The sequence below is a fragment of the Mchenga conophoros genome, linkage group LG17 (assembly GCF_057382185.1).
Source record: "Mchenga conophoros isolate Kocher_MC1m ecotype Shallow Benthic linkage group LG17, M_conophoros_male_GT1.1, whole genome shotgun sequence".
NCBI lineage: Eukaryota > Metazoa > Chordata > Actinopteri > Cichliformes > Cichlidae > Mchenga > Mchenga conophoros.
The window spans coordinates 4200634-4215526 of record NC_140542.1 but is presented as its reverse complement, the minus strand read 5'-3'; the positions used below and the strand labels follow the sequence as shown (position 1 = coordinate 4215526).

Below are 14893 nucleotides of genomic sequence, written 5' to 3'. Positions count from 1 at the left end.
TAGTACAACAAGTGCTTTAAGTCTTTCTAGCTAACCTTCTGTTCATGAGTACAAGTATGTTTTACTAAGGGTGCAGCCACTTTTACTGTTAGATTTTCTAGCAGATTTTTGTGTCTGTGCGATACACTCGTAAAGCGAATGGATGTAGCTTGTTAGTAAGAACTCAGATTACACCACGCTCCCAACCAAAAATCAGGGTGCTATGTCCTTTCATGATGAGTCTTTGAGAAGAGCCACTGTTAGCCACTGGAACTATGGAAGGTTTGAGGTCTGGTTTTGAAATGTGATTTTACTCTGAAGCTTTAGTGTTTTTATCTTTTCACCTACCCAGCTCTTCTTCTTCTTCTTTTTGTCTTCGGCATCCTTGCCCAAGCTGCCCATACTGGAATGACTGGCTGCGCTGTTAATACTGGACATACTTTCAGAAGAGTGCTGCCGTCTAATCCTCAGATCTGGAAAGAACAGACAAAGCTTTCTTTAGTGCAAAGAATGTTTAGGTGAACAGTGTCACTACATTTATTGGTTGATACTGGTTCTTATTTAAAGTGCTGCAGGAATTGTTTCTTTCAATCTGACTCACACAGCACAAAAATCTGTAAATAACAGGGGTTCAATTACCTATGGAGCCAGTTGCGCTAAATGTTCATCCACTTATCAAAACATCATTTAATTTTGTCTCCTGCCAGCCTGCTCATTACCTTTGTCAAGGTGGTTTGGGCCATTGAGTGCCACCTGGATAGCTGTTTGGGCGTCTGTGTTCTGGGTCTTCAGCATTTCTATCGTCTCCCTCAACTCTGCCAACTCGGACTCCTTTAGTCAGAAAAAAAGAGAGAGAACAGGAGGTGCTGTTTTATTTTTTATTTATAAAGACAGAAATCTCTGTAGTCTAAATAAAACAGACTTTCCAAATCCAAAATCAGTGATCAGACCAGGTTATTTTTAAAAAGGATGAGGAACCCAAAAATGTTGGAATCGTCCCCTTAGTTACATTACTGAGAGCAGATTCTTAAATTTGGCATTGAGGTAGCTGTGTGTGTGTTTGTGTGTGCGTATGGATGTGTGTGTGTGTGTGTGTGTGTGTGTGTGTGTGTGTGTGTGTGTGTGTGTGTGTGTGTGTGGGGAGGGGTACATTTTGAGAAATACAGTAGATTTGCCCCAAAGCCAGCACCACCTGCTTAGAATAAGAAGAATACTGGACCAGATAAAGGGAGACTCCTACTCTGTCTTTCCCCAAAACTCACTGAGGGCTGCAGATAGGGTTTTCACTTTAATTAAAAGTTAGGATGGCCTTGTTTGACAAAGGCAGCTCACCCATCTCAGTCTCCTTTAATTTATAAAGGATTAAAAAGCAGCCAGGGCTTGTCAGCTATGTGTGCATGTATATGTGAACAGAGGGGAGCATTCTTCATTTGTGGTAGGGGTATGCCTAAGAACATATTGCTGCTGCTGTGATGAGTTTTAGTTCTTTTCAAGCTCTTTTGAAGTCCTAGAGAAAAAAATAGCTGCGGGCAAAAAATGATGACGGAAAGACCGCTTTAAACAGATTTTTGTTATTAAACTGGATACTTTTACTTACATATAAAGCACTGAAGTTTGAATCCTAAGCATGTCAAAAGACTTTGGTTAAGGTTAAGAGCACTGCTAGAGAAAAACTTTACCAAGTAAACTCCTTCAGCAGAAAACTTTTCACGAGTCGAGAATTGAGCCTTTAATATATTTTTATTATGTCACAGTGACCAACCTCTGACTTGATACTTCCCACTGAAATTATTCAGTGCCACACAGTTTCACGTTTCTAATCATTTCTCCTCTTTGTAGTCTCTTTTGAAGATGCCACACAGTGTATTTTAAATTCAAGAATAAGCTCTTGTACCTTTTGCTCGGCTGTCATGGTGAGGCTCTGCAGGCGGCAGGTCATGTTACTCAGACTCTTCTCAAAGGCTGCCACCAAGTGAGCCTACAGACACAGGAAGACAAGCAAACTTAATCCTCGCTTTTACTTTTTTTACATGCTTTGGCTCACTATTTATGTTTTTCTTATGCAAATCGAAAATCCAGATTCAAAAAGAGAAAGCACTGAAGTAAATAAAACACACACACACACACACACACACACACACACACACACACACACACACACACGCACGCACACACACACAAGCCCCAACACATTCTGTATGCAAAACTACAAAAGTAAATCTCAGAACTGAGTTCAATATGAAATTTGACTTTTCTCGGTCAATACAATAAACGCAATTTCTACTTGGCCATTTATAAATTAACATTAAAATGTTTTTAAAACCCCTGTTGAAAAAAAGAGCTCTGACAGAGAATCATCTGGTGCGTTTTGATAACTTTGAAGTGAGTTTTCGCTTGATGACTGCGGACAGAAAAAAGCTTGGTGTGGAAATTTTATTTGCCCACGAGTCTGAAGGCTTTGGCTGTGCCGTCCTGAGGAGGTTTGAAGAGGGAGCACTGTATTACTTCACTGCTGCATCCAACTGCTGTGAATTAAACACCGTGGACGCCAAAGATGTCTCTCTCAGCTAATTAGAATAAGAACGCATTGATACCTGAAAGATGGTCAATGTTTGGCAACGTCATGCCATCTGCTCTGCGGGAATCATGGTTTTGTGTGTGTGCGTGTGTGGATTTGGTTGTGCATGTGTTTTATCTATATGTGTTTATAGGGATGTCTGGTGAAGCCTTATGTTCATCAAGGCTGCATGTACTTTTGTGTGTATTCGTTTGTGTGTGTGCTGTTCGTTCATTCTCCCGTTCTAAGCAAGACACAACCGAGTCACCTGTCAAGCCTGGTGTGTCACAGAGAGGTGGGAAGCATGCCCAGACAAATCTACACACAGATACGCACACACAAACACCCAAGTGCATTTATACACTTTCATTTACCGAATTCAGCAGCATTTGTTCTTGATCTTGCCCTCTAACAGTTGTGACAAAATCAGAAAAGTCCTCATCTTTCTATGCCTATGACGACATTTGGCCCATCCAAGTCCATAAATAGACACGTGCACGGAGTAGCACCCTGTGCTGCCTCTTCCACTCTGTGTCCCTGGCTAAATCAGCGTAGGTCTTGACCTTTAGAAATGCCAACTGTTCCGACACATCCCTCTAACTCCACATCTCTTTCCAACTCCACCTGTGAGGCTCCAACTCATCAACCCCCAGCCCACCTGTCAGCTCTGAGGGAGGCACCAATCAAACTCTCCTGCATCCCAGGGCTGAACCATCTGTCCTGTTCTGGAGGCTTGAGCCAGATAGTGTTTTCTGACCCTTGTCCTGATCCTGGGGTCTCAGGTAAAGGTTGACAGTAGGCCAAATCAGAGAACTAGATGATGAGAAAGTCTTTAAAGTCACAGCTACTTGATGCCACCTCTGACGATGTACACAACATCTCGAGGGTGTTATATGTTACCAACGACACAGAGTCACGACTACTGTGTTCAAAGCCAGCAACTACTGCTGGGCTACATCCTACACTGTAGTACAGTACAAAAACAAGGGCAGGTGACGAAAGGAGGAGGCCCAAAGTCAGGAAGGAGGAAAAGGAAAGGAATACGAACAGGAAATATTGGGGAGGGTTGACTCTTTTTTTAAGCTGAGCAGAAAGGAGAAAAAAGGAGAGGGAAGAAGGTCAGGCTGACAAAGTGAAGGGTGAGAAGAGGGGGGGGGGGGGGGGGACTGGGGGAGGAGGGTTGCTTGTATGAACTCTTAAACCCAGTATGTCAGCCAAGACAGGAAAACCAATCTCCTTCATGGTTGAAAGAAAATACTGACTAATACTTTTGCCCCCTAGTCCCTTTAGCAGGATGGGGTGTCAGTTTTGCTAATTCTGGTCTATTTTGCTCCAATACAACCAAAAATATTTAGTGTATCAAAATGATGGCAAGGCTAGGTGTGTTTCTAAAAGCAGTGGTGAGACAGTATGAGAACACTGACTGTGTCTTAGCATAATATATATTTTATAAGATCAACATTCAATTTCCTGCACAAACCCAAGAAAAATAATAATAATCGTTAGTGCAGCGGCAAAGCAAATGTAATAGGATCACGATAAGATGACCTCAGTCACGGCACATTTCCTCTCTGGTCCTCTTTTATAAATTGTGTGGATGAAATGAAAAAGCACCACGCCAGTGAGCGATGACACGGAAAGACGACACCTTCCCCATGGAGCTTTAAAATGTATCTTTTGCCTTCATCATGACTTTGTTATTGTTAAACTGTTGTCAAAGGAATGTAAGATTCTGTAAGATTTCTCTGTCAGCTGGGGAAAAAATTCTTTGACATTTTGAAAGCCACACACAAATGTAAATGACCTTTTATTTCACACCAAAGCTGAACAGAATTAACAAATAAATAGCTACATTTTATAAGTGATTTTAAAAACTTCTTCCTAAGGCACTGACATTAAAAAAAAACAACTTTTTACTTTTATTTGCACATCAAAGAGTTCTTATATTTGCTACCAGTGACAATGTGTAGGCTTTTATACACCTATAAATATATATATAAATATACACTCTCATACACGTGAGAGTGTGGGCAGTAACAGAGATGATAAAAAAAACCCGTCTGTGGCAGGTCTTGAGTACATCACAATGAGATTTGGACTGTGGGTGGAGAGTATCTGAGGACTCCTGAGGTTGATATTGCCACAGTTACACTCCCCACTGGGAGGATGAGATGAGCTTAGAACACTAGCAACCCACCATGCTATCATGTAGATGTAGTGTGATGCACTTCTAGCATATGTCACTAGTGTATGTGGGTTTCTCTTGTCTGTGCTTACATATGACTTGGTTATGACACTAGTTGCATATTACACTGCTATTTAATTTCAAGACGTGGAGGATCCACAGTGCAACTCGTCACCTATAAATTTTAAGTGCTCCTGCGAATAAACTGCATCAGAAAGTACATTTGTATAAAATGTAATCTCAGCTACATTTATTACATCCACCCATCATGTCATAAATAAGTAACATGACTTCCCAACACTTCTTTGTACCAAAAACAGCAAAGCAAAGGGTTTTGCATCAGCTATTGTGCACAACTAGTCAACTATCATCAGGAAAGACTGAAATATAATGCTCTTTTAAATATCTGTGAATTGTTTTTGCCTTTTTCCACACTCTGCCTTCAGTTTCAGCTTTGCACAACTCTGTGATCAAAGAAGAGGACTGAAGCGAGCAACCTGACTGCTTCCACGCACGATCAGACACTTGGCATTGATGGTAGGGAGGTGGAGTCAGATGCTGAAGTCAGTCTAACTAAATCTCCACAACGACTTTGTCTTTGGGTTGAAGGTCTCTGCATCTGTTTCACCCACGCATGACGCACTTGTGTCGAGATTCACTTATCCTCATCTCCCTGTTCTCTTTCTTCAGCCATCTATCTCTATTCTATTCTCTCTGCTTGATTGAATTCGGGAGAGGCTCTTTGCTGAAAACCCACCAGCTGAGACAAAAGCAGAGAGACAATCCTCGCTGTATGAGACACACGAGCACACGCAAGGAAAAGCTCTAACCAGGGACAAGAAAACAGACACAAACCTACAAACAGGCAAAAGCAAATACACACATGAGGGCTTCAAACACACAGCAAAGGATTTAGAGGGTGTCTTAAAGATTTGTATTCCTCCTTCAATAAGCAGCGCTTCCCATAAAAGCTCTCTGACAGCAGGTTATCGTGCAAATGTTCAGGCTGTTTTGACGGCACCTTTTGAAGTAAATAAACTCACGTTGGCAGCCAGCTGAGATGTCAGAGTCGCCACCTTCTCCTGAGAGGCGTCCAGCTCCCGACGCAGCTTTCTGATTTGCTGGTTGGGAAGGAAAAACGAAATGTGAACATTCGGTTAATGCGCCTAAAAACCATAAAGAAAGTAAGACTGATTGTGATGTAAACACGATGTGAATTTGCAACTCCCATGGTGATAACTCTGATGTAAAAAGAAAACTGTGCAGGCACATGGGAAACTGTTTAAAAAGACACTGGAGTGAAGTGTGAACATAAAGTGTGGGGGATTACCGTGGAATTTTGGACTGTTTGGCCCTTGATTGAAAAGAAAAGAGTAAAAATTAACGCTATGTTGCATGCCTCCATCAAATAGCAAGTCCTGATGTGGCTGGAGAGACAGAGGTTATCAACAAGCCACAGCAATGTTCTTTTCATGGTTTCCGCAGCAAAGTGAGGAAATGGAGACATTTATGCCTGAGATGGTTCAAAAAGTTTTTGCAAATACCTGAAATTCATACTTATATAATTCACAACAGCAAGACGTCTCAGTTTAGCAAGGCGGACAGCTCAGTGCAAGAATGCAAGAACAGTTTTCTGGATTATCATATGATAAGATTAGCTGTATATTTTTATTCAGTCACTCAAAAATATAATGTCTTTTTTATTATTTGTTTTGAATTCTAAATGTGTTTAGATTTACTGCACAGTCACTGTAGTCCACAACTGTTAGTTTGCACAGAGTGAGCTGTCCCGGAATACTAAACTCCACTTATCTGGCAGGGTTAAAACAAACACTGCAGTGTATTTGCGATCACTGTTTGACCCAAAGTTACGCTTAAAGCACATGTAGAGACAAAAGGGATGAAAGTCAAACCATAAAACTGGAAAATCAAAGTAGAATCAGTGATAAACTGAATAGGCTTTTTGAACAAGAGCCAAAGGTCAGGGCATGGATCCCATTACAGAGTAAGTGTTTGTAATGAGTTAACAATAAGCTATGCAGAATAGTAAGGATGTGTAGATATTTATGATCTAGATGAAATCAATGCATGATTAGATAAAGCAATGCGACATAGAGCTAAAATAATTGATTGCAGAATTTACTTTTATTTATTCACAAAACACTCTTTTGTTTAGTTCAGAGATCAAATAGATATCACTGTTTGTGCTTTGATTGACATGCACAGATTGTCTCTGAATACAGACGCTGTGCAGCACAAAGACATTCAGACACAGAAATCAGCCAACAGGGACATGCACGTGACATCTTAGACTAAATCCCACACAAAATCAAATCAAATGGGTCAAAAGTAACCTTTAGGGATGCACAGCAAGACACAAGGCACTCGAACCTTCACCCACACCACAGAGCTGCTCAGTGGCTGTACCGAGCAGTTTCAAAGCATCGGTGGCTCTAACTATAAGCCTGTTTAGCTGAAAGCTGATAAGGAGAAGCATACATGCAAACAGAAAGATGGACACAATGTTAGCCGCCCTTACCTCTGAGTGAGCTTTTTCCTCTGTCTGTAAGAATCAAGCAAACACAGTTTAGAAACATTTGATCGCTGCTCTGGGGAGATGTGTTCCATCAGTAAAAGCACCAAAAGCAAAGAAAAGGGTCATTTTAATTAAAAGTAGATTAAAATGACAGAAAATGTAAAAAATTAAAGAGGAAATGGTTTATGTACAGAATGACTCAACCTGATGGAAAACTTTGTAAACAAAACCATCTCCATCGTTCATCTGAACGTTTACTTTGCAAATTGCTAGCGCAGTCTGAAACGGGCAGACGTGTGTGGTAATCGATTCCTCTTGCTACAACTAATCCCCCACCTCACTGAATCCGAGAGTCGAGCACTGCATGTGCTATTACTGCAGAATCTAAATTGTCAAGAATTTGTTACTTCAGACAAATGCTGTCACAGAAACTTGCCATGTCTTCTACAAAAATAGAGAGGAAAAGGGAAAGACTGAATGCTACGTAACATCACTGATAGGAGAGGACGGAAAAGATGTTCACCCTTCAAATTAAAAAATAAAGATGATTTCAGTTTTATTTTATTTTTGTATGCAAACATATGAAGTTTGGAGCTCAACAGAAAAAATGTTTGAAACAGTCTGAAGATCAATCTTGTTTCAAATACTGGCAGCTAGGGATGGGTATCTGAAGGTTTTATCTTCAGATACCCATCCCTTTGTCACCGGTTTTATCCAATACCGGTGACAAACTAGTACTTTTGAAACGGTGCTGAACCGTTGAACACAAACTTTGTCCAAAAACCTCTTATGTTTAGCTGTTTTTGTGTAAAAAGTTAACAATGTTAGGCTTTTCTGCAGCTATAGGGCATATATGGTATCACTCTTGGCTGGAAGCAGTGCTTAAACAATGGAAAAAACAAACTTTGTCCAAAAGCCTCTCATGTTTAACTGTTTTCCACTTTTTCTTTGGTCATTTTAGCCTTTTTGGCCTACTCAACGTAAATTACACACGAACAACATCAAGCTTCACACACAGAGAAGAACGGCTGCTGCCGCCATCATCATCCGTCATCATTTCTGCTACACTGGCAGGGCTAGGGGCCAGGACTCTACTCTTCTGGTTCTTGGGGGACGTTGCTAACTCCGGGTCCGATAACAGGCACCACACCCGCAGTAGATGTGCCCGGTGTGAGCTCTTGCAGCAAAGCTATCAAATACGGTGCATTTCTCGGCTTTTAAAAAACCGCTATGCGTCGCCAGGTGTTTCATTAGATTTGATGCTTTAGGGTGATACTGTGCAAAGGAGGTTATCCTTTGCACAGTATCACCTTAAAGCACTTGTTGCAGGCTGCTGAGTTTGCTGTGGAGTACAGCCAGACTTTTGCCCGCTTCGCCTTGGGGATTTTTAATCTGTAGCTCTGCTCTAAAAGATCGTACGTACCTGGGCCCGCCTACTATCCTTGGAAACGTAAAATGATTGGCTAGAATCCAAAGTGTCTGACATCTCAGGAAAAAAAAAGCACCGAAATAAAGCACCAAAATGTGCGCTGCTTTTCGGTCTGGTTACTACCGTTTATGTCAGAACGATACCGGTACCCATCCCTACTGGCAGCTGCCAGTGTTACCCCTCAGCCTGCATGTAGATGCACCTATGGCATCACTTTGAAAGTCCTAGATGACATCCTCCTTGATGTATTGTGTTCACAGGATGTGAGTTCACTGAATTTGGAACTCAAATTTTCAGTAGATGCACCAATGGTATCAATTTCAAAACACATCATCATACGTCGCCTTGATCTCAGGTTATCGCATTCACAAACTTCAGTGTCCACGCTATTCATCCAACTCCCTGGTGGGGTGATGACAAAAGGATTTTAAGTGTGCCTTATAGTGTGGAAAATACGTTATACAGAAGAAAAGAATAGATCGCGATATATATCGTTACCGCACATGCTTCAAATTATATCGCGATATGAATTTTAGGCCATATCGCCCAGCCCTAGTGGCGTCTTCTTAAAGGCTAGAAGCCAAAAGAGAAAGGCAGAGAAGATGCTAAACTGCTTTTGCCAACTTCAAAATGCTCTATGTGAGTGGAGGAAGGCATCAATTAGGACTGAAAAAAATATTGTCACCCCGTCCTGGTAAATATTTGCAAATAGTTACAGTCAATTCCTTTTTCTGAAAATCCTTCTGAACACAGTGATTCAGTAATTATTTATATTACAATATAGAAATTGACATGTTTGTATGGAATGCTATTACTACAGAAAAAAATAATAGAAGTGAAATCTCAGATATATTGCTATGGTTAGGGTTTTTTTCTCAGTAGGGATTTCTGTCACACTTCTTAGATACTTACCGCAGAATACAGTGACGACGTGCTGGAAACCAAAGACAGTGAGGAGCCATGGACTGTAAGACACAGAGACGGTGCACATGAGTAAACAAAGACTTTTAAGGTAAAACGTGGATATTTGTCCTTTAACTGTCTTCACCTTGTGACTCAGTTTGCAATACTTATATTATTAGAAATTATTTGGCTGATTGGTCAGCAGCTCTTATGCTTACTTATTCAGAAAATGTAAAGTGAAAAATTGCAATCAGTTGTGGGACTAAAAAAAAAAACAATTTAAAATGCTGACCAGAACAGAGACCTATCAGCAATGCTGGTATCAAAGCACTTGATAGCTGGTGGGACTTTGCTTTGTTGAAAGTGACAGTAAAAACTGTTTTCGCTGTTTTAGCTTTTTTGTGAGGAATTGGGTTTGTTCTGGACAGTCCGTCGAGAATGAGTGTGTGTCTCACCTTCATCAGTGCTGTCTCTGAAGGACCCAGAGCGGCTGATGGCACGTGGTCGTTCCTCCAGAGAGGTTGCGCTGCCACCCAGTGGGTGACCCTCTCCATACAGGTCAAAGGAGTCCTGGGTGGGGATACTGTTGGAGCGGCTCATGCTGCTGCTGCCTGGTGGCAGGTTATACTGACTGATGTTGGTGGGGCTCACTGCACAGAGCAAAACATATACATCTACCATGTTATATTTTCACGTGCGTTTCAGTCATCAATCATTCATGCAGGCACTAAAAACCTACTTATAACAAGTTGTTAAATAATAATCACCTCAGATTATTTATTTATGCACTGAAGAATGCTTTAATTAATTACAGATCATATCACAAGGATCCTTTTTGTGCTCATATGTCTATCATAGCCTTTGTTGATACGATATACACATTTTAGGCACAATAGGTTTTTTCCTTTTGACTCACAGAGGTTGGAGTAGTGGTATTTTCCTGTGGTGGTGCAAGAGGCTCCAGGAGGAGACAGAGGGGACTGGCTGCCAGTATCCTGAAGACCTCCTGTTGAATGGGACCTCAACCACTCCTTCCCTTCTTCATGAGATGTCTGCCTGGAGGAGGTAGGGTATCTGAAACCCACAAAACACAGTTTAAACTCAAGGCAAGACATTACTTTTTAGTAATGAACTTTATTACTTAAAAGTTCAAGTGATGAAGACGTGTAAACTAATGAAGCTACACAGTAGAAGGATGTGAGCAGATGGCATAAAAACATTAAAAACCATACCACACAGAAGTGGATGTGCATGCATCTACACGCATGCAGTCATTTATGTATAATAACTATATATATTCACAAACACACACACACACACACACACACACACACACACACACACACACACACACACACACACACACACACACACACACACACACACACTACTCAGGCTTAAAGCTGCCAAACACACAGACTCTGCTGTTGATCTCCTCTCTCCCAAACTCTAAAGTAATTCAGCAGCAGAAGCCCCCCTTATCGCACACATGACAATCGGCCATATTTAATCCTCTGAGGATGATAATTGAGTTTGCACTCATCTCTTTTCAGCAGCTTCTTCCTTCCAACGCCCCCATTACTACGCTTGTCACATCTGACCCTGCTCTAGTCCTGTGTCTGTGCTCGCTTTTCTCTCCAGCAGCAATTGGGCGTCTAAGATTGCACTGAGTGCTGTCAGACTGCAGCTGGAGTTGAAATGGAACAGACTGAAATATCCAAGGGTCAGTGTTTGAGTCGGTATACTTAGTGCTAATATAATCACAACCAATCCGCTTATTTACAGCGTATGACTAAAGGAGGCAAATCTATTAATCTAAGCTCCCCATGTAGAAAGTCTACAGTTTATAAAAGAGCTATTTGGCATGTTTAAGATGAAAACAGATTGCCATTGCCAATAAAAACGTTAAAGTGAACACTGCAGACCGCACTGAGGCAAAAAAGGCAAAAGCGTCGTGCGAGATCAGATGGTTTTAGGCTCCATATAGCACGAGCGTCAAATGCTCGAAAAATGAAAGAACACCCAGCATGCCCCATCCGACACCTCTCCAGCAGTACTCTATAATTGGCTGGAAAGGCTGTTCCCTGTATCAGTTGTGCCACTGTGATGAATAGGTCATGGTGCTTCAGTTTCCGTCCACTCAGTTACAGCTAAATTCAAAACATTCATTCTATACTCGCCTCAGCTAACAGAGCAAATGTTATCGGAAAGTTTAAGCCATTTTTGGAAGCCGAGAAAGAACTCAGTGGCTGCGTTTGCCACATTTCTAACTTTGCATGAGATGAGTGTAGGATTAGGATGAGCACAGAGAAGCAGACAAGCAGACAGATGGAAAAACACACTGCTCCCTCATCATCCCAGATAGCATTCATAGTATGTTAGAGATTTTTTTTTTTATGCATCAATTCAAAGAAGTCAAAATCTAATTTGAGCTCCAGAGTTTGTTACATAATTGCATGATAAACAGAAGGGAAAAAACTCTAAAAGTTGAAAGAGAAAAAATCCACAACTAGACTCAAATATGAGTTCCCTATATATTTAGTCAAATGTAAACAGACTGTATGTGAAAAGATGGACATAGTTTATTGGGCTAAAAAAAGGAGGTTTTCAAACGACATTATTCCTAGGCAGCGGGGGTTGACTCCTCAAGATGAAAACAAGACTGTGGGAAAACAATGCTTGTGACCTCAATAAACATTTTCCTGGTGAGTTAGGCTCTGTAGTTTAAAGTCTTAATAAACACAACAGGATATTCATTTGTAAATTATGGATGATAAAGCAGGTCATGCTTTATTAGTGTCTCAAGGGAATTAACCATCCATTTAGGTGAGATTATGGTGGCGATGTTTGCTTTTTATCAACAGCCTTTGATCAGTGCTTGACTTAAGTGCTAATATAATCAGAACCAATCTGCTTGTATCACTAAAGGAGTCACACACTGTAAATCTGCAGTTCATAAAAGAGCTATTAAGCATACTTAGGATGTAAACAGATGGTGTAAACATAAATGTTTACGCTCATTTTTTTTTTAATATCGACTCTCAGTTTTTATTTAATCTTCAAAAAGTTTTTATTGAGCAGTAGTTTTTCATTGACCCACATCCTTATCAAACCTGTGTACTTTATCATTATCACCTCAGCCTAATTATACATAATTCTGAACATGAACTGATGGAGAGTGGTTGAAAAACTAGTTAATAATTTTTATCGATTCATTTATCTAATAATTTAAAGCAGGGGTGTCCAACTCCAGGCCTCAAGGGTCGGTGTCCTGCAGGTTTTAGATATCACCCTGGGTCAACACACCTGAATCAAATGATTCGTTCATCACCATTTAGCCATTTAGGTCATTTACCCATTTAAATCAGCTGCCACCGCCTTTGAGGCTTGGAGTTGGACACCCCTGCTTTAAAGTAAATATTTTACTGTTTATTGATGACTTTTACCTGGGAAACACTGCTATGGATTGTGCAAATAATGACACATGAAAAACAACACGGAAAGCCTGACATTAGAATGCAGATGCATGTATGCATGTGATCTACATGGAATGTGGCTGCAAATGTGTTGTACCTCAGTCCTTTTTTGGGAAGTGTGTTTCTGTCAAGTGGCATGCTGTTAAAACACAGAGGATGAGCAAATTAGATGAACACCTGTAAACATTTGTTTTGTGATACACAAGAAAAAGAACTGGTCACATTTTACAAACTTGACTTTTGACATACACAAAGATGCACACAATGGAAAATCCATTAAGACATTACTAATGCACCTCAGTGCAAAAGACTACGTGGATAAAACAGGCAGAATTGAGATTGTTTCATTTTTGAGACAGCTGAACTAGTGAGGGGAAATAAATGTGTTTGCTGTTTCTATGCTCTATGATGTAATTCATGCAAAGTGTGTGGACAAAAAAATGGAAAGGCCTTTATAGAGGCTACACGTAGGAATGGGTGTCAGAAATGATCTACTGTGGTATTTTTTCTGTCATGGCTTTGGACTGTGAAACTATCAGGACTGTTAAATGTCTTTAATGCTAATTGCTATCCTTATAGTACTTTGAGACAATAACTACTGATTGAACTAGCAGATATGTGAAATTTAGGAGTAGAGGAGGTATTATTTATTTATTTTCTATAGTATCAAAACCATGCCAGAAAAAGAAACTTAAATTGAACCAAACTGTTTTGTGAATGAATGATTTCTTTCTGTTATTCATCTGTATTGTATGTCTACATCTTAGGATAGGGAGATAAACGTTTTGTCTCTGTTCTCAAATGAAACAATGAATACGATTCTTCCCAATCGTATTCCCTGTTACTCACCCCTCAGACAGGGTGGACTTGACACTGCCGGTTCGTGTAACCTTGGGCCCATGGTGGCCCAGCGGCATATCAATGGACTCAGAGCTGGTGTGCAGACTGGTCATGCTTTGGCAGCTCAGTGTGTCCTTGCTGCCAGCAGATGAGCTACAGGCAGGCCAGGGCCGAGCGTTGGAGGGCAGGGAGAGGCCAGAGGCTGGGCTGGAGGCCGGGGAGTCGGTGCACATGTCTGGGGTTTTACCATACAGAGGGCTGCTGCCACCGCTCAGGCCGCCAGCGCTGCCCAGGCTCCCAGTGCCAGAGGAAGGCGAGTCCAGACTGGCTTGTCTCGCCAGTGTGCCGTGCGGGCTGCCCAGTATTGAGGGGCACTTGCCAGAGTCGGGCGTGCCAGGAGAGCTGGCCTTGCTGCTAGCTTTGGTACCAAACAATCTGAGGGCAGAGAGGTGGGTGCAATCATTTAGAAATGCTCAAAAGACAAGTGATGAGCATCTGCAAGATCCTTACTGGAAAATTTAAGGACTCTGGTATACTTCGGGTGTGACAAGTGCAGTGATCTCACTGGTCAAACATTACAAAGAAAACTACTACAATGGTCACAAGAAACCCATTTTAGGATAGTGGAAAGCAGCTTTTATAAACATCCCCTTGCTTTGCTGTAGCAACAACTTTATATAACAGATAAAAAATATTAAGCACATTTTACAATACATTTCTCCCTGGCAGCGAACTCGACCTCGGCTAGATGTGAACTCTCAGTGATTTACACTGACACATCTGCTTTCACAGCTTCGCCGTTTCAACCCTGTGACTTTAAATAACCTAATCTGTTAGGCCACTCAACCCTGTTTGCCTTCTGCATATGCTCAGGCAGCCTGCTACTCTGCTTGTGCCTGTCCCACTCTGTCACCGCAATCACACAATATATAGGTGACACACTCTGGGGGGAAGAAAAAAAGCTATGACATGCAGATGAAACGTGTTG

The 14893-nt window shown here is 41.2% G+C and overlaps 1 protein-coding gene across 6 annotated transcripts in view; it reads right to left on the bottom strand.

Annotated features, from left to right (window-relative positions):
* The window catches only part of nav3 (neuron navigator 3), a 183389-nt gene that overhangs the window by 17653 nt on the left and 150843 nt on the right, over positions 1–14893 (bottom strand). For 5 of the 6 annotated variants that reach the window (XM_085253065.1, XM_085253066.1, XM_085253067.1 and 2 more), the window contains 11 exons: positions 13915–14340; positions 13163–13204; positions 10506–10663; positions 10045–10239; positions 9599–9651; positions 7261–7284; positions 6052–6075; positions 5765–5842; positions 1874–1957; positions 699–810; positions 328–452 (listed from right to left, as the gene is read on the bottom strand). In XM_085253065.1, the coding sequence (XP_085109191.1) occupies positions 328–452; positions 699–810; positions 1874–1957; positions 5765–5842; positions 6052–6075; positions 7261–7284; positions 9599–9651; positions 10045–10239; positions 10506–10663; positions 13163–13204; positions 13915–14340 (1321 nt within the window). The remainder of the gene's footprint in view (positions 1–327; positions 453–698; positions 811–1873; positions 1958–5764; positions 5843–6051; positions 6076–7260; positions 7285–9598; positions 9652–10044; positions 10240–10505; positions 10664–13162; positions 13205–13914; positions 14341–14893) is intronic. The other variant, XM_085253070.1, reaches the window with a different exon arrangement.